Source organism: Cavia porcellus, unplaced genomic scaffold (genome assembly GCF_034190915.1).
Source record: "Cavia porcellus strain 051 isolate PalLab524CR breed Dunkin Hartley unplaced genomic scaffold, mCavPor4.1 scaffold_61, whole genome shotgun sequence".
NCBI lineage: Eukaryota > Metazoa > Chordata > Mammalia > Rodentia > Caviidae > Cavia > Cavia porcellus.
The window spans coordinates 2,548,137-2,566,455 of NW_026947544.1; the positions used below are offsets into that span (position 1 = coordinate 2,548,137).

Consider the following 18,319-nt stretch of genomic DNA (forward strand, 5'->3'; position numbering starts at 1 on the left):
ACTATGATCAAAAGAAAATCCGCATCTTCTGTATACTTTCCCTGGTTGATGGACATTTGGGCTGCATCCAAGATTTAGCTATTACGAACTGTTTTTGTAAAGATTGGTATGCACATATTGCTGTGTTTTGGTGTAATGCTTTAAATTCTTTTGCAAAAACACCAACAAGGGGCTTATCTAGGTCAAATGGGACCTCTAGTTCTAGTTTTTGACATTAGGACCTCTATTTGAATTTTTAACTTAAACCTCTTCTGTCTCATATCTCTTTGGTATCTTCCATTCGCTTATTTGACTGTTTAAAAGAATTCTGAATGGACCTACTGCTTTTACATTTGAATAGATTTTTGTAACCTCCCTTCATATTATCCAGTGGCCATGAAATTTCCTCTTGTAAGTTTTAATGATAAAATATTATTTATGTACATGTAAACTTAATTTCATAATCTGAGGCTTTTCCTTTTACACAGAGAATATATTTGTTAAGGATCGATCTATCTATCGATCAATTTATCTATCTAGCCATCTAGTCTATGCATATCCTTATATAGATGAAAATCATAAATATAAAGGCAGTGCTTTGTTAACTTGCCTGGGGTGGGGATATGTGTGAGACAGATGAAAAATGGTATTGTCTGTTCCTCTACTTGTTTCCTTATTCAGGATGGTTTTGTTTTTTACTCAGGTATTCATTATTATTTTTTTTTTTTTGTTAGTCTTTTTACTCTCTGTTTCAGTCCTTTTAGCCCGTTTGTACTGCACCATTTTAATCATGTTGATGTGTATGGCTAATTCTTGAAGTAACACTTTTTTCTTCTTTTTGCTCTTAAAATGTGTAAGTTGCTTAAGGAACTGAGATTATACTTACTTGATTTGTTAGTTTTTCCTTTTTGGAGGGGTTCCCTAATTTTATGATCAGAACAACAATGTTAGTTCTCAAAGCATGTTTTAAGGAAAAGCTGTACACAAATAGATTCCTTTAAAAAGTATTCTTTAACCTTAAATATTTTATAAACATTGCTACATTCTATCAATGAAAAAACTTAATGTTTTTAATGACATGTACACTTAAAAATATTTTGCAAGAATGTTTTCTAGAACAGAAAGTATGTATTTTAAAATTTGAGTTTTGACTACTCTGTGATTCATAGACTTAGTGACACATGCTTTATTGCTTAATAACCCTCTACTTGCAAAAGTGTTTCTAGGCTAATAATGCATTTTCAAGCAGTGTAATCTAGAGGTGACTGAAAGCATAGAAGTGGCCATGAGAAAATACTGCCATTAAATATAAAAAGTGGAGCATCTTCAGTTTTAGTTATGGGGTGGGTGACTGTTTTCACCCGTGTTGGTGTGGAAGAGTGATTGTATATTTCTCTAGTTTTCATACCACTTCTTTATTAGTAAGTTAGATTTTTAGTATATATGTATTGTTTATAATCAGGGATGTCTCTACTTAAATAGTCACCATTTTATTTTCTGTTTTCTCTTAAATATTTTTTCCTCTGTTCTTTAGAGGAAGCATCATGCTGCCAAAGAAGCCTATGAACAGCTTTTACAGACAGAAAATCTTCCTGCACAAGTAAAAGCAGCTGTATTGCAACAGTTAGGTACATAAAGACTTAATTTTTATTTTGTATTACATTGACTCTGAGAGGTTCTGTCTTAGGATCCAGTTTCTAGTTAAAACTTTATTTTCATTTGGAAATCTGTGTTTTGGATTAAATCTCATGATTTTGAGATTCAACTTAAAATGACTATTTTTTTTAGTAAGTCATATTAGTTTTTCTTTGGTTTTCAAATGTTTTCCCACATTTTATTTATTTATCCTCGATCTTGTCATCCACCTACTCACAGTATTTCAGACATGCTTGGTCTTTTATATTCTCAATGCTATCCGCTAACACTGGACTGGTGTGTATTATATTTCTCAATAAATTGAATGAAGGTCATTCACTTGGCTTAGTAAATACTGAACTTCTTATTTCATAGTTTTCTTGATAGCATGTTTAATGGAGGTGTTTCTTCTAAAATTTGTAGAATAGCTCCTTCTCCAAGAAATTTTTTTTTCTCCAAAAGATTTGTTATATTTTCTTAATGAGGATGAAATAAACAATGTACATAATAATACAAAGTAAAATGTTTGTTTCTCCCGTTAACTTAGCTAAGGTTTCTCTGTCTTTTCTTTATTTGTTATTTGGGAATAGTTTGTTTGGCTTTCTCTTTCATTATATTTGGTCTGAAGAATCCCTAAGATTTCATTGAACTTGCGTGTAATTTGACTGTCTTGTGGGTGTAACTAATATGTCTGTGTCCATAAGGCAGAGTTTTGCGTAGGTGAATATTTTTGTAAAGGAAATTGTTTTTTCACATTTCAGTTGAATTACTAATGAAGTGCCTTTTCTTATCTTCCCTTTGTCTATACATAGTTTTAAATTATTCAACATGCACTGCGGTACACGCCCTACCATTTTTCTGGCTATTTGAACTCACTCTTCACCGAACTCTTTCATAGGGAGCCTTGGAATTCCATTTTGTTGTCCCATTAAATGCTGTTTTTTACTTTTAGGATATTTGTGTAAGCCATGACTGTGAGGAAGATGCTTGGACTTTGTGTGAGATTTTTAGTTTAATTGAAATGAATTGCTTTGATTATATAAACCTTTCCTTTAACTTAAAATATTTGCATTAATAGATTGTTTAAAAAATTCTTCCAGTGTATGATGACTTTAAAGGAAAAACAAAATGTGTCATTATGTATGAATATTTTTCAAAACTATGTTAGAAACAGAATTTATAGTTTTAAGTGGTGAGTTAGTTCAGTGCCTCAAGTCAATTAAAGATTTCCTCTCTTAAAAATCTACAGTTTTAACTGTATATTTTTATCATGAGGTGGACTTTCTTACAGCTACCTGTGGCAGTTTTCAGTTTAGATAATTGTGATGCTAGTAACAAAATAAATTACTGAAACAGTATTTGATTTACTCCAGCATGGTATTCCTGACACCAGCAGGGTAGTTGGATGAGTAAATACTTATAATATTTTTAAATTATAGGTTGGATGCATCATACTGAGGACTTAGTAGAAGACAAAGCAATCAAGGAAAGCTGTGCTATTCAGTATCTCCAGAAATCACTGGAGATGGACCCTAATTCTGGCCAGTCTTGGTATTTCCTGGGAAGGTGAGACTGGGTGGTTGGATTTCCTAGAGCTGATGTACGTTTTACACCATACAGTGACTTTTTATGTTAAAATATAACAGCGGTTTCAGGGAGGTAAAAGCAGATAACTTTGGAGTGGATCCTGAGATATTTTTACTTCACTACTTTAATTTTCGAGATATCTTAATCTGACTTGAATTACTGTTAATTATTGGAGAATCCTTAAAAAGATTTGAAGACTTTTATTTGCTAGCAGTGGTTGGTAAATTTTAGTTCACTGTTTAAATTGTGTTCTGATTTCAGAGGGGTTTGTTTGCATATTTACTTAACAGAACATAAAGTACCCTTATATTTTATACGATAACTAGCTCATCATCCTTGGAAACTTGATAATTTATAATATTGCCTGATGATTTTGTATATTAATGAGGAAATGTCATATTGGTCATATATCTTAGATTTCAGCTCTACATGAAATCTTAAGTTGGGGATATAAAAAAATCATTACTGAGTTGTAAACTGTGTCAGGTCAGGGCCCCAAAGCAATTTCTTTGCTTTTCTTTAAAATTTTGTGTAGTCTGGCTGTGTATCTTTTTAGGGTGAGACGTATTTTCTTGCAGCTGTGGTTGGCAGATTTCACTTTGGAAAAGACATGGATGTAGGAAGCAGAAATGAAACATAGGAAGTTTCTGTAACATAGGAATTTTTTCCTGTGTATGCTTACTCTGAGTATTGATTTTGAAATATGCTGACTGGATAGATCCTGATGAATTTATATGTTTGGCCACATACATATGTTGCTTGTAATTATCACACTATATTTTAGTGCGGTGCAAAAATCAAGACCGAAAGCTAAGAAACTGGTAATTTTCCGGGCTTTGCTACTGACAATCTGTGGATTCACTCATAACACAATCAATTGCTTAAGGTCTCAATTTTCATTAAATAGTGAGATAATGGATTAGATTTAGTACATAACTTCCTTCAAGATTACATTCTTAATTTTCCTGACTTGTTTGTTTTTCAGTAGTGGAAACTGAACCCAAGGCCTTTGAAAGGCACGCTAGGGAAGCACTGTAAACTGAGCTATGGATCCATTTCTCCCAGTTGATTTTAATTGTACATTTTGTCCCATTTACATTTCTGTAAGGTAATCTATTCTAAATGTTTGCCATGCAGTTACATTTAAACTTAGTTTCTTTCTTTCTTTCTTTCTTTTTTTTTTTTTTCTTTTTCTTTTTTATCGATACCTGGGGATTGAACTCCCGACCGCCTGTTTGCAAGGCAGGTGCTTATGCCACTGAGCTAAATTCACAGCCCCTCAAACTTAGTTTCTTTATTAAGTTTAACTTTTATACTATGCGTATTTTTCCTTTAAATTTAGTAAGACATTTCCCTGAGAGGGTGACTAATCTTGGGTGAGTTTTTTCCTTAAACAATATTTGATTATCTGTTAATATACAGTAAAGATGCTTGGGAACTCAATTATATATTGCAGAATTTTTCTCATATGCCTCTGTGCTTATTAAACAATCTGATTAACATGTTTGATGTAGAATTTAAGATTCTAAACTTTATCTTTCTTTGGCATTAAAAGCTTTCAGGCAAAGTTAAATAAATAAATAAATATTGTCTTAGCGTTTTTACTGACCAGGAAAGTGCTTCAAGTAAGTTGTCTGTGTAGCAAAGTAAAGACATGAAGTAGACCTTTGAGCTACTATTGCTGCTGTTAACACAGCTTTTGCATAATGTAGATAGAATGACTGTGAAAAAGAACATTTTACTAGAAAAGGGAATGTATAGACAGTGGCCCCTGAAGTTATTTTTGTTTCTGAACACTCCTTTATTTCCACCAAAATTGCTTTCAACCCAAGAATCCAGATTTCTGCCCTACTACTTGTAACATTCATGATGTATGTAAAAGATTGTTTTTACTGTTTAATCACAGCAGTTAGTGAAAATGTTAAAAAAAAGGTAATAAGAACGGTGGGAGTAATAAAGCCCATAATGTGTAATTGTTATTGTAAAAAAGAGAGGAAAAGAAAGTGCTCTAAAGGATATAACTGCAAGTGTGTTAAGGTGTGTAAGATAGATGACCATATTACTAAGTTTTTGTTGGATCATTGAACACAGCTGTTTTCAGTCGCACTGTTTGAATGTCCACTTTGTATGCTTTAATTTTGTAACTTGAACAACTATTTCTAAGATAACAGTATGTAATCTATTAACTATGATTTCTTACTGTTTATTTTTTTTGAAATTCTGTATTACTTTTACCCTTTTACTGTTTTTTTTTCTTTCTTTAAATAAAATTTTAAAAAAAGATAAGAAAATGTTAAAAGGAAGCATTTAAAATTTACAATTTCAGTCATTCCACATTTTTTGTGAGTGAGGATAGCCATATATATTCTTAGAAGACTTTTCCTCTTTCATGTCACTTTAAAGCATTGAGATGTGTTTTATTTTTCACTCTTTTGGATGAAGGTTTCAAAGGTACAGGTCACTTTACCACCTTCTCTATTAGAAGGTATCAGAATGTTTCTAGTAAGGATAATCATACTAGAAATTACCTTTCTGTAATCTGTTCTTAAAACATTTACTGTTACTTATTCTTACCCACACCCTTCAATTTCATTTCTTGTAATGGCTTTGTCACAGAGGAAAAAAGACATGTTTGTGGAAATTTAAACATTGCAAAAAGCAATTAAAGCTGCAGGTGAGCACCTCAGGTGTTACCAAGGAACACTGGGATTTGGTGGCAGCAGTATTTTAGAGATATTTTTTGTCCTTGATCAGTATGCTGTTCAGTGCTCAGGTAGCTTACTGATTGAGATGCATATACCAACATGAAGTAGACCTCACGTAATTTACTGACACTGATGATTGATACAGAAACATATTATATTAGCTTTGGGTAGGTCATGCCACTTGCCTTTTCAAAAATATGGCAGGCTGATTGTAGACTGTATTAAAGTTTTCAATTAGTAGACCCATACATGTTTACACATACAGGAGATGCTTTCCATATGAAATGCTTCTCAGCCTATAAGAGATGGCTTCCCCTTTGTCTTCTGTGTTAATCTTTCTTCTCCTAGGCATTTACAATACACAAAGTAGAAATTTGTCGTTGAGTAAGTGTGGCAGCCAACTCAGGGAACGTCTGTCATTAGAATAAGAAAAACACTTGCTATTTTTGTACCAATGTTATAAGTGAAATATTACCAGTAAATTACTTTTCAAAACACAGAAACCAGAAATAGAGTGGCAGAGAGGCAGAAGGAGAATTCTGTGCTGTAAGAATATAAATTTGTAAACAGCGAAGAACATGCTCGTAGTGATACATTAATTTTTTTCCTTTACAAACAGGTAACACACATGACAAATAGTGATTCTAAATATTATTAGATAGGAAAGGAAAATTGAATTCATTACAAAAGTTTTTATCAACAGGTAATATACTCTTCGTACAAATTCTATATCTTAATGATGCAGGAAGCCTAAGGTCAAACTATGTAAGTAGTATATTCAACCTCCAATATTACCGGACTGAGGAAATTTTGGACTACAACTCAGGTAGTATTGAGCACTACAACATGGTCTATCATTTACAAGCTTTAACAGCAAGGCACTGTGGGCTTACCATCTATCTCCCGAAATTTATTTTCACTTGAGCTATTTTTCAGGGTACAATTTTTTAACATTAATTTTAATATTTTAATATTTGTCTTCCTATAATATTTAAAATTTATTACATGTAAATGTAGACATAATGTGATACATAGCGCGTATCATATGTCGGTAGTGTAGTGTTTTAATTGCTGAATAGGCTCACTGAAGAACTTACTGGGCAGTAATGTAAAGTGCATCAATTTTTGACAAGTTGTTCTTTATACAAATTTAGATATATATGTAATGTATGTCACAGTAGCAGGTTGATTAGTCCCCCTATTCCTTTGAATATTGTGTTCTTTTTGGCAAATAATTAAGGTTATTGATGCGATTTTATTTAGACATACAGTACATACAGATTTTTTTCTCTTTTAGGTGTTATTCGAGTATTGGAAAAGTTCAGGATGCCTTTATATCTTACAGGCAGTCTATTGATAAATCAGAAGCAAGTGCAGATACATGGTGTTCAATAGGGTAAGCTTTTACATATAGATAAATGTATAAATATATAGAAATGTATAAGTATAAATGTAGGTAGATATACCGTGTTATTTTATTTGATGCAAAGGGTGATTGAAAGACATACTTACAGTGACATTATAAGACACATCAATTTTTGAAAAATTATTCATTATCTTCCCAGTGTACTCTACCAGCAGCAGAATCAGCCCATGGATGCTTTGCAGGCTTATATTTGTGCTGTACAATTGGACCACGGGCATGTGGCAGCCTGGATGGACTTGGGCACTCTGTATGAATCCTGCAATCAACCTCAGGATGCCATTAAATGCTATTTGAATGCAACTAGAAGCAAAGATTGTAGTAACACATCTACACTTGCAGCAAGAATTAAGTTTTTACAGGTAATATTTTGAATAGCATATTTTAAAAGATACAGATTTCCCTGTAGTGACAGGAAAAGGAAAACTATGATTTAATGTTAGTTCCATATTTTGCAATAGTATTTTGTTTTTTATTTAAAGTAAGGTGTGTTCTTTTATACATGTACACATGGTGTTTAACTTACCTGTTCAACATTCATACACCTGAGCATTTTTCATGTTCTGCTTACACTATTTTTATTTTAAAACAAAAATGAACTAAACTGACGATACAGAATTTCAAAACAAAATACTAGGAGATTAACAATGGTTAATATATTGCATATTTTTATCTTTAAAGTAGTTGCTCAGATTACAAGATATAGGCATGAAAAAATTATGTGGAAGGTTCATTCAAAGAATGAACACACATTTTGATGAACATTAGTAGTATAATTATCTATCATGTATATACATGTATACGTGCTTACTGAAAGCGTATATATGTATACATGTATACACGTATATATACGCTCTCCTTTCCATACTTCATTTTTTTGTTTTCTGCATTCCAGTTCTTCTTTCCTTTTGGGCAGTTTCTGCCCTTTTCATGTTCACAATATCTGTTGTACATTTTGGATGTTATTTCCTCTTTCAGTTTTTTACACTAGGGAGACAATACAATGTTTACACTTTAAAGGTGTCACCACATTTTAAAGAATGCAAACACTGCTTTTTGCTTGTGCATAAAATTTTCAAAATGACTGAAAATCAGAGCTTCATTCTGGTTCTCACCGGTGTATTCCAGTTGCCTTTTTTATATGTAGTGTCTATCTAAATCCCCAAAATTACAATTATATGTTTGTAAAAATATAAATACTTGTCACATTTGAGGAAGCCTTAGTGGACTTGATCATACTCAAATAGGCTTGTGTTAAATTTGTTTTTTACATAATTTTTCCTAGGCTCAGTTGTGTAACCTTCCACAAAGTAGTCTCCAGAATAAAACTAAATTACTTCCTAGTATTGAGGAGGCATGGAGCCTACCAATACCCGCAGAGCTTACCTCCAGGCAGGGTGCCATGAACACAGCACAGCAGGTGAGAAGTTGGGTTATCTCCCATAGCTGCCCAGCTTTAAGGGGTTCTTTCCAATTTACAGTAATCGAAGTTCCTTAAATAAATGTAACACTGGCTTTTAAACATGCTAAGCTCCTTTTAATTTAAAAATAAAAATCATTTTTAAAGGGATTTTAAATCAAATAAAACTCCCTTGCATATAGTAAGGAACATGGTGTACAGGATTAGAGCCTTTGTGTATTCGTACAATTTGAAAGAGATTTAAGGGGATATTCTGCAGTACTGTATTGAATTAAAATCATGTTTTCTTTCCTAAAACAGGTAAACATTTTCCATTGATGATTCATTTAATTTTGATTTTCAGTATTTGAATTTGATAATATTCACATAACTTTGAATACTAACCATTTTACAACATTTTATAATTTTAGGAATTTTACATTTATAATTTTAGGGAATAAACTAAAAACTGTATGCAGTGGTGTGTGTGTGTGTGTGTGTGTGTGTGTATACATGTATATGTGTGTGTATGTGTGTTTTACTTCTGTGATCCTTAGACTCATAAAGCTAATGATTCAAATACTGAATCTTTATTAGACCTCAGCTAAACACTAAATTCACACTAGTCCTTGTCACTACACTTGGTTTCTTCTAGCCAAGTAGAAGGCCCCTGCCTGCTTGTGCCAAGAGGAAAAGAGCACCTAGTTTAACAAAGGTACAGTATCTGTATACACGCACACATACGTGCGTGCGCACACACACACACACACACACACACACACACAGACAAGTCACAATAAAAGTGAAAAACCAACTCTTCTGAAACTGTACTTGTCTTAGTAGTTTAAGCTTGTAGATATCAAAAAATTAAGCAATATCTCTTTCTCATAATCTTTGCATCTTATTACATCTAGAGTGCAGGAAAAAGTTAATGTTCACTAGTCATCTCATTCTTTCTTTTTGGTGCATGTGCAATTTTGATAGTCTTGCCAACCTTCTATTGAAGTAAATTGAGCACTGGATATAATAATGGACAGTCTTTCTAGTTCTTTGAGACATGATGTAGATATTGCCCTTTTCTTCTAAATTAATGGATTTGTAAACTGATTATGTGTTTTAAATTATTTTAAAGGATTAAAAGCACTTTGTATGTGTATGTCAATATTCCAGTTTCTACTTATTTAGTGTCTCCATAGTCATAGCTGTTAGTGTATAAATTTAACCAAAATTCCTGCTTTTCTTTAATAACTTGTTCTCAGAACGGTTCTGAAAAGTGGGATAGTGGCCAGATTGCTTCACATCATCCAGTACAGCAACAAGTTCATTCATGGTGTTTGACACCACAGAAATTACAGGTATGACACATCCTGTTGACATATTATCTTATAATTTCAAAGCAGAACTAGTGAGGGTTAAGCGTTTTAGGTGTTAAATCTCCTCTTCTCTTCTGTTCTCTTCTCCTCTTCTGTTCTCTGTCCTCTCCACACACCCCCCACCCAAGGATCAAACCTAGGCCTTTATGCAAGCAACTCTGTGGCCTTTCACTGAGCCTTCTCCCTAGCCCAGCTATTAAGCCTTGAAACTGAATGACAGTCTACTACTACATTTACAATTAAAGTGAGCTTAAATTTACCAGAGGAGTAATAGGAATCATAATGTGTTTGTGTGGCGATAGCAAAAACATAGAATGTTTTGACAGGTAGGGTAAAACTCATTTTGGTTCCTTATTTTTCCTTTCCTACAGATGGCTAATAACAGTTTTTTTGCACCTTATTACATCTAGAGTGCAGGAACAAGTTTGTGTTCACCAGTTATCTCATTCTTTTCTTTTGTTCCATTTGCAATTTTGACACACATTGTGATTACAAATTGTGAATGTACAAAGAGTGACGTGTACCTGATAGATTCCTTTCTTGTGTGTTTTTGAAATAGAAATGTAGGTTAAAATATACATATATACATACACAAGTACACAAAACTAAGTATATAATTTCCGGCTTTCTTTTTTGTATGGTAAAATAGTATCTTGGTGAGTGTTTCCACATCTGTGTAGTTCATCTTTAGTTCTCTTATGTTTACATAGTGGTCCAACTAAGGCTCTATAGGACATAACCTTGCTGGAGCCAAATCCCGGTCATTGGACGTTTAGGTATTTTCCAGTGATTCTACTACATACTGTGCTGTTTTCTGCTGTTTTCAGTACTCAAAGTATTTAGTAGCTTCCTCTATGAAATTTCATTCCTTCATAACCCATTTCTTTCCAAACATGCAAAATAACTTTTTTCAATGAATGTTTAGATTTTATTACTTTCCTCAGGCTTCTGAAAAGCTTTGTTTGGGGTCTGATTACCACTGATAAAGGGGTACTATCTACTCTCACATAGTGGCTGTGAGTTTCTACTCTTTTTCACTACGAGGTTGCCCTTAGAAAGTCTTTTTTTAGATTAAATTTTGATTTTATTCCTCTTTTTCCTTCGCCTAGCACTTAGAACAGCTGCGTGCAAATAAAGCTAATTTAAATTCAGCACAGAGATTGGTGCTGGAACAGCTGGAAAATCAGTTTGTCTTAATGCAGCAACAAGTATGTACTGCACGTCTATTTTTTCTAAAATGTATCAGCAAATTGAATGTTTTGTAAATACAGCACCATTTTAAAGGTTGTTAGTGTTTACTCCTAGTTTCTGTGTATAGTCAATAATTAATATATTCAAGCTTTTAATGCTCATAAGGAGCACATTTTCTTAAGGAAAAATAGGTATAAGTTAATTTAAAACAGTGCTTGGCATTTTATTGCTTATATACATTAAATTTTGGCTGGGTTCAGAGCACTTATTTTCATTATTTAGCAATTAACAAATTATCCTAAAATTGAGGTGCTGGTGTTATACTGGCCCATGGACTTGAGGGATTTGTCACCAGTGTAATAAAACAGAAACTTGAAATCTTGTATTCCATGGAGGGAAAAGGAATGTAAATTTCTGACCCATAATCCGTAAGTTGAAACCCTTTTCTTGACTATTAAATCAAATAGGTTTCTTTTTTATACAGGAGTCACATCTGAAAGTGAACATAGTTCCTTACGTTTTAAAGTGTATTTTTTAATGCAGAGAGATGAGATGTTATTATGTACTTTGTAATGTGTCGATTGTGTGTTTTCAAAATCACACGAGCAGGTTTTCTTTTTTTGTTTTTGAAGATGAGACAAACAGGAGTTGCTCAGGCACAGACCACTGGAATTCCTAATGGGCCAATATGTGACTCATCACTGCCTGCACATTCTTTGCCTAGCCAGCAAGCAAATACAGCTCTGACTGGAGCACCTAGCATCTCTCAGTCTGGAATTCGCCCTGCTTGTCTTGAAAAGCATTTGTCCAATGGACCTTTTTCAGCAGGCTGTGTTCCTTTCAGCACGTCAAAAACTCTAGGGAATACAGACACTATTTTGGTAGGTGATAATTATATAACGGGAAATGGAAGTAATGGAAATGTGCCTTACCTACAGCAAAACACACATACTCTACCTCATAACTGCGTAAACCTGACCAGCATCGCAGGAGAGCCATGGAGAAAACAAGTGTTGAACTCTGCTCAGGTAAAAGACTAGCTTTATGTCAGCTTTTATGACATAGTTTATACTTATTTGGTTTAGATTATTTTGAGAAAAATAAGGCATAAAAATGTAAAGAGTGGCTTTTGTGTTTGAGGACTGACTTTAAGAAACAATTATTTGAGAATTTGAAGCACTTACTTTTTTGAAGCTATTACTGCATGGTAACAGTTGGTGTGCTTAAATGTGCTGACTTAACCAATTTCAGTATAAGATATATGCGTTCTTAAATTCTGTTAGACAGTATGAAAATAAAAGAACTACAGAACCAAAGCTTTACAGTTCCCGCAAATCCAGCTGCTAATTATTAAGGCATTACAACCTCATGTTGGGTGGGTGGTGCTTTTTAAGACAGGGTCTCACTATGCAGTTCAGACTGGCTCTGAGCTCATTTTGTATTCCAGGATGATCTTGAACTTGCAATGATCATCCTGCCTCAGCCTTCCAAGTGCTGGGATTACAGGGGAACACCACCACGCCCTGGTCCATAGCCAATTTTTTAGTCTTTGATCAACTCAGATTTTGAACACTGTGATGGTGGAAAAGTGAAAGACATTCAGTAGCAAGAATATTTTGAATTTTGCTTATTCCTTGGAGTAGCAGTGTGCCGTTTACTAGTCACTTGTAAAACTGGGCAGCAGTGGTAGCTCACAGACCCTGTCATGAATCCTGAGGTTAAACCACCAGTTCTTTACAATGAACTGGGTTGATTTCTGGTGTTTTTTTTGGATACTGTTTTTCATTAAAATTTTGTATTCTGTCCTGCTTGTAGACTGTCTTATCACCTGTACTCATGCAGTCATTTGACTTTTAATTTTATGCACCCAATACATTACATAAGCTAATCAGCAATTTTTTATAAAATAGACTTTATATTAGATGATGTTGCCCCACTGTATGCTAATATAGGTGTTACGCACATAGTTTGTGAAGGTTAGGCTACGCTGAGCCACGATGCTGAGTAAGCCATGAAGCTGAGTAAGCAAAAAGGATTAAATGACATTCCAGTTCACCGTATGTTTAACTGAGGATGGGGCGGGGCAACAGGGTATAACCTCATCCTAAGGCAGGGAATATTTGTATATGGGAGTAACAACGTTTGCAGCTACCCCTGAATTTTGTTGAATTCACCAGATATTAAGCATTCATTCTTGTTGGAGAGAAAGGCTGCTAAAGTTCCAGTATCCATGAGTTACAGTAAAATGTGACCTGAACTGTAAGCAACAAATGCCTTAGGAGGGCTCAGATATTGAAGATGCAGACTACTGAAGAAACTACTGTTGAAGAAAGAGAAAGGGCAGATAAAGTGCAGGTAGAACACTTTAGTCTTTATAAGGGCTTTATAGAGCTGAATGGAAAGTAGAGCCATTAAAGTTTTGAGGTAGGAGCCCAGGGAATCAGTGCTGAAAAAGGCAGAAGCAGGAAGATTCCCAATTTGGAGTTTCTCTAGTTCAAGTCCTGCCAGGAGCTAATAAGACCCTGTCCAAGGTTAACAAATAAAAATAAGGGTCAGTGATACAGTTTGGTGGTAGAATGCTCCTGGTTTAGACCACCGGTATCAAACTTCTGGAAACTTTTTATATATTGCTGTTGATTCATGGATTGGATTTCTTTTAGAACTGAGGAAAGTTAAACAGAAAGGATAAAAATTCCCCATTCCTCCACCTCTGCGTTTCACCCTTCATTAACTTCTTGCAATATTGTACATTTTCTGGGATTAACATCAATTGTATTGGACATCAGTGGGATTGGAGTTCAGTTTATCGGGTCTTCCTTTTATGTATTGTGCTTCTGCTGTTCTACTGAAAAAGTCATTTCCAAATCCAAGATATTGAAATGTCCTCCTATTTTGTCTTCCGGGAAGTTCGTAGTCCTGCATTTAGGTATATGACCCATTTTAATGTGCTTTTTGTAGAAGATCTGTGGGTAGTAGTTTTATTTGGCTTTCGGCTTTTGGAGTGGAAGCAGTAGAGAGTTCTGTTGCTCCAGTGTTATTTGTTGAAAGGACCATCTTGTTCCACTGTATTCCATTTGTTCCTTTCTCAAAGATCATTAGCTGTAGTTATATGTGTCTGTTTCTGGACCCAGTTTGCAGAATTCAACTTTATTTAGATTACATACTTTTCCCTATGTGAAATATAGGAACTTGCATTATAAAATTGTACATCACAAAGTTTACCAAACTTTTGATTACAAGTTATATAACACACATATAAGTATATGTGTGAACATCATAGTTAATAGTAATAACAGCCTTTCATTTCTGATATTAGACATAGTCTTCCATTTTGTGTGTGTGTGTGTTTGTATGCGTGTGTGTGTGTGTGTGTGTGTGTGTGTGTATACAGCTAGATTGCTATAGCTTCCATTAATCAAGAAAAACAGCCTATGGTTTTGCTGATTCTTCTATTGATTTTCTATTTCATTTCACTTATTATGCTTCACTTTTACTACTAATTTGCTTTCTGTGGGTGAAGCTGACTTTTTTTAAGTGTGCTATGATGAACAATTATATTGGCAATTTTTTTATTCTCAAACTTTAAAAAAAAGTAGATGAAAACCTCATTTCCTTTTAGTGTGAACTAGATGCTAGAATTATAATTGGAATTATAATTATAATTATCATGGATGGGCATGTCTGGCTAATTAACAAGCACATTGCCTTCCTTAGGCATCAAATTTTATGATAAGACTAAATAGTAGGCACATTACACTTTTCCGGAGTACAGGTATACTCTGTGTCTTCCCTAAGTGAGTGAATAGATCTCCTGAAATTTATTCCTTTCATTCATTATAACCATGTGCCCCTTGACTAACATCTACCCCACTACATCTCCCTCCAATTCATCTCTGCCTCTGATAATCACACCCTACTCTTCTGTCCTAGGAGATGAAGTTCATAGAAAGCCACATATGAGTGAGAGCAGGTAGGACTTGTCATTTTGTGCCTGGCGTATTTCAGTTACAACAATGCTCTCCAGATTCTTGCAAATGCAAGAATCTTCACATGTGAAGGAAGGACAGGGACACTTCTATGCTTGGCACTTTCCAGATTATTTCCAGATTAAAGTGATGCTTTTTCCTATTTTTTTTTATGACTAGATAGTAATCTGTTGTATAGATATAACCAAGTGCTTCATCTTTTTTCATTTGTTGACTCTGAGTTCATTCCTTATCATGACTGCTGTCAGTATTGCTATAGTGAACGTGGGAACACATTTATCTCTGTAGCATCCTGATTTCTCTTTCTTTGAGTGTCTACCTCATCTTGGTCTTGTTGGATAACATAATAGATCTAGTTAGAAATGGTGTCATTCTTTTCCACAGTGGATGTACTAATTTATATTCCCTCTAATGGTCTAAAAGTGTTTCTGGGGGCTGGGAATTTAGCTCAGCGGCATAAGCGCCTGCCTTGCAAGCAGGCAGTCGTGAGTTCGATCCCTGGTACCGATAAAAAAAAAGAAAAAAAAGATAAAAGTGTTTCTGTTTCTCTGTATTCTCATCAACACTACCTTTGTCTTTCGTGATAATTACCATTTTGATTTGAGTGGGGTAGTATCTCCCTGTGTCTTAGATTGGCATCTTTCACATTGTTAAGTTATGCTGAGTATTTTCTTTTTATACCTGTTGGCCATTTATGCTCAAAGACTCACCTGTCTTTGAGAAATATCTGTTTGTTCTTTTGTTCAGTGAGGGTTTTAGTTTTGCTTTGTCTTTCTGTTGAGTTGCTTGGCTTTCTTATGTATTTAGGGGTTGAGCCCTTGGCACATGTGATTTGGAAATACTTTCTCCCGTGTTTTGGAAAAAAATATCATCCTACTGTATGAAAACTGACTACCAACAATAAAGTTAAATAAGACAAAACACAGTAGCAGACATGTCTGACATTGCACCAAGGCAATTTATTGGGCACTTCTGGACAGAAGTGTGTTTTGTGCAGTAGGAACAGCTGGTTTCTCACATGCAAAGGAAGGACAGAGGTGCTCACATGGTAAGGTAGATAAAAATAGGCCACCCCTAATCATAGTTGACAGGATCTGTCTGAGAAGTATCAACATGTTTAAACATCAGTTAACAAACACTCTAGACATGGTATCCAGCACAACATGTTCAGATCACTACCTTAACAACTTTGTCCTTGTGATAGGACTTGAGATGTATGTCAGGGTCACCTGGTGGACAAGAGGGCACTTACCAAGCTGTCTATAGTCAGGACAAGTAGAGTAACTACATTCCATATTTTTAATTCCATGGCCCTTACAGATTTGTCCCCTTGCTCCCCCACTATCCCACTTCTGAGCCAGAGAGGGCTTTTAATATTGTGTTAGCAGTGTGTGTTAGCAGAGAAAGCACTTGCCTACCTTATGGATGGATTCCACAGTAGAATTATAGCCACTTGGATGCGTAGAGACAGAGTGATTATGTCAGTAATGATAATGATTGGGCTTTCTTTCTTAGCATAAGCTCAAGGAGGCAAACCAAGAATTTAATATCTTTCCCAAAGTCAAAGAGAGTGTCAGTTTGGGTCTTCCCTTCATGTGTGACATGTAATATATGAAACTAGTGTTCTTGTTAGAAATGTAGACCCAGCATTTTTTCTTGCTAATAGAACAGGTGCTATTTTAAGATAAAAATGTGGATTTCAGAAGCGCACGCTGTAAGGGAAAACACCAATAAATAGCAAAAGATTGAAGTTTTATAAATATAAAAGAAAATCAGTGTTTCATAAGGACATATTATGGTAAATTTTCACTATCCAGCAAGCACAGTGGTGGCAGCAGAGCTGGGAGCTGGTGCAGTGGAACACATCACGTGTATGCTCCCTTCAGTGAGAAAGAGTTCATGGGGTTTTCTGTAACTAGTGGCAAAATGGCATTCCAGATCAAGAGGCTAACTACAGATCTGAGATGTAGCTCCTTATCAGGTCCTGACCTAGATCCCTGATCTCCCAAATGAGTATATGGTGGAGGCTTAAATCAAATGAGAGAAGTGATATGATTTTAGAGCTTCAGAAGGGTCAAAATCCTTTAGCTGAGCTTCAGACTCCAAGGGCTAAGACAAAGACTTCTCTGGACTGCCCACTTTTATTTATTATGTTCAACAACAAAGGGCAGGGAAACTGAGGAAAGCACAGGCAATGAGCAGGGCCTTAGGAGTCACTTCAAGGACATCTCCAAGTTATGCATCATATCAGTTTAGTAGCACTGTCTTATCATGAAGACATGGTAGGAATGAGACAGTAGAAATAATTCCTACAGCTGCAGTCTCTATCTACTTAATTGATGTTTGAGCCAAGTGTCCACAGCTGTGGCCTTCTCTTGCCCTTTGAGGTTTCTCTGGTCTCACAGACCACTAGAGGTCTAAACCAGGAACTGCGATTCATAGAAGTTCACTTACTATGAATCAGCTCTTGTCGGCAGGCAAGGGGCCTTGGCCTAGGACAGACTCTCAGATAAACATAGAAAGCCAATTAGTTAATTTTAAATCCTGCTCAGAGCTGCTTCATAGTGGACTCTGTGGTTCCCTTTAACCTACTCAGTGCACAAGCCATGAAGCCAGAGCCCAAGAGGGTTGGTGGGAACTGTTTAGATAGGCTAGAAACTCCTTACCCCTGAGGCAACGCCATGGGATCCACCTCGCTTTTTAATTATCACTTTCTCATGGCTTGGTGCTCATAGCATTCAAAACAGTAACTATCTTTTTCTGTGTACCAATTTAGTTAGCATAATATCTTAATTTTTTCTTTTCTTGTTACCGGGATCAAACTTGTGACCTCGTGCTTGCCAGGCAGGTATTTACACTGCTGCGCTAAATCCTCAGCCCTCATAATATCTTGATGTACAATCTGGAGATGAAGGGCCCAGGGCAGAGCCATAGACACCAGGTGCATGCAGGCCAGTTGTGTGCATATTTAGATTCATTGTGTTTCTCCAGGGACTTCATTCCAGTCATTTAAGGTGGGTATGTTAAACTAGGGTTGTATC

General features: G+C 35.1%; 1 protein-coding gene across 15 annotated transcripts in view; it reads left to right on the forward strand.

The window, feature by feature from the left end:
- Positions 1–18,319, forward strand: part of LOC134475110 (histone demethylase UTY-like) — a 322,941-nt gene that overhangs the window by 173,685 nt on the left and 130,937 nt on the right. For 5 of the 15 annotated variants that reach the window (XR_010046059.1, XR_010046060.1, XM_063244489.1 and 2 more), the window contains 9 exons: positions 1,514–1,607; positions 3,054–3,180; positions 7,204–7,302; positions 7,472–7,691; positions 8,615–8,749; positions 9,384–9,443; positions 9,988–10,083; positions 11,211–11,309; positions 11,925–12,320. Coding sequence is in view for 13 of the 15 variants with exons in the window: in XM_063244489.1 (XP_063100559.1) it covers positions 1,514–1,607; positions 3,054–3,180; positions 7,204–7,302; positions 7,472–7,691; positions 8,615–8,749; positions 9,384–9,443; positions 9,988–10,083; positions 11,211–11,309; positions 11,925–12,320 (1,326 nt within the window). In the remaining 2 variants the exon portion in view is untranslated. The remainder of the gene's footprint in view (positions 1–1,513; positions 1,608–3,053; positions 3,181–7,203; positions 7,303–7,471; positions 7,692–8,614; positions 8,750–9,383; positions 9,444–9,987; positions 10,084–11,210; positions 11,310–11,924; positions 12,321–18,319) is intronic. The other 10 variants (XM_063244493.1, XM_063244500.1, XM_063244492.1 and 7 more) reach the window with 10 other exon arrangements.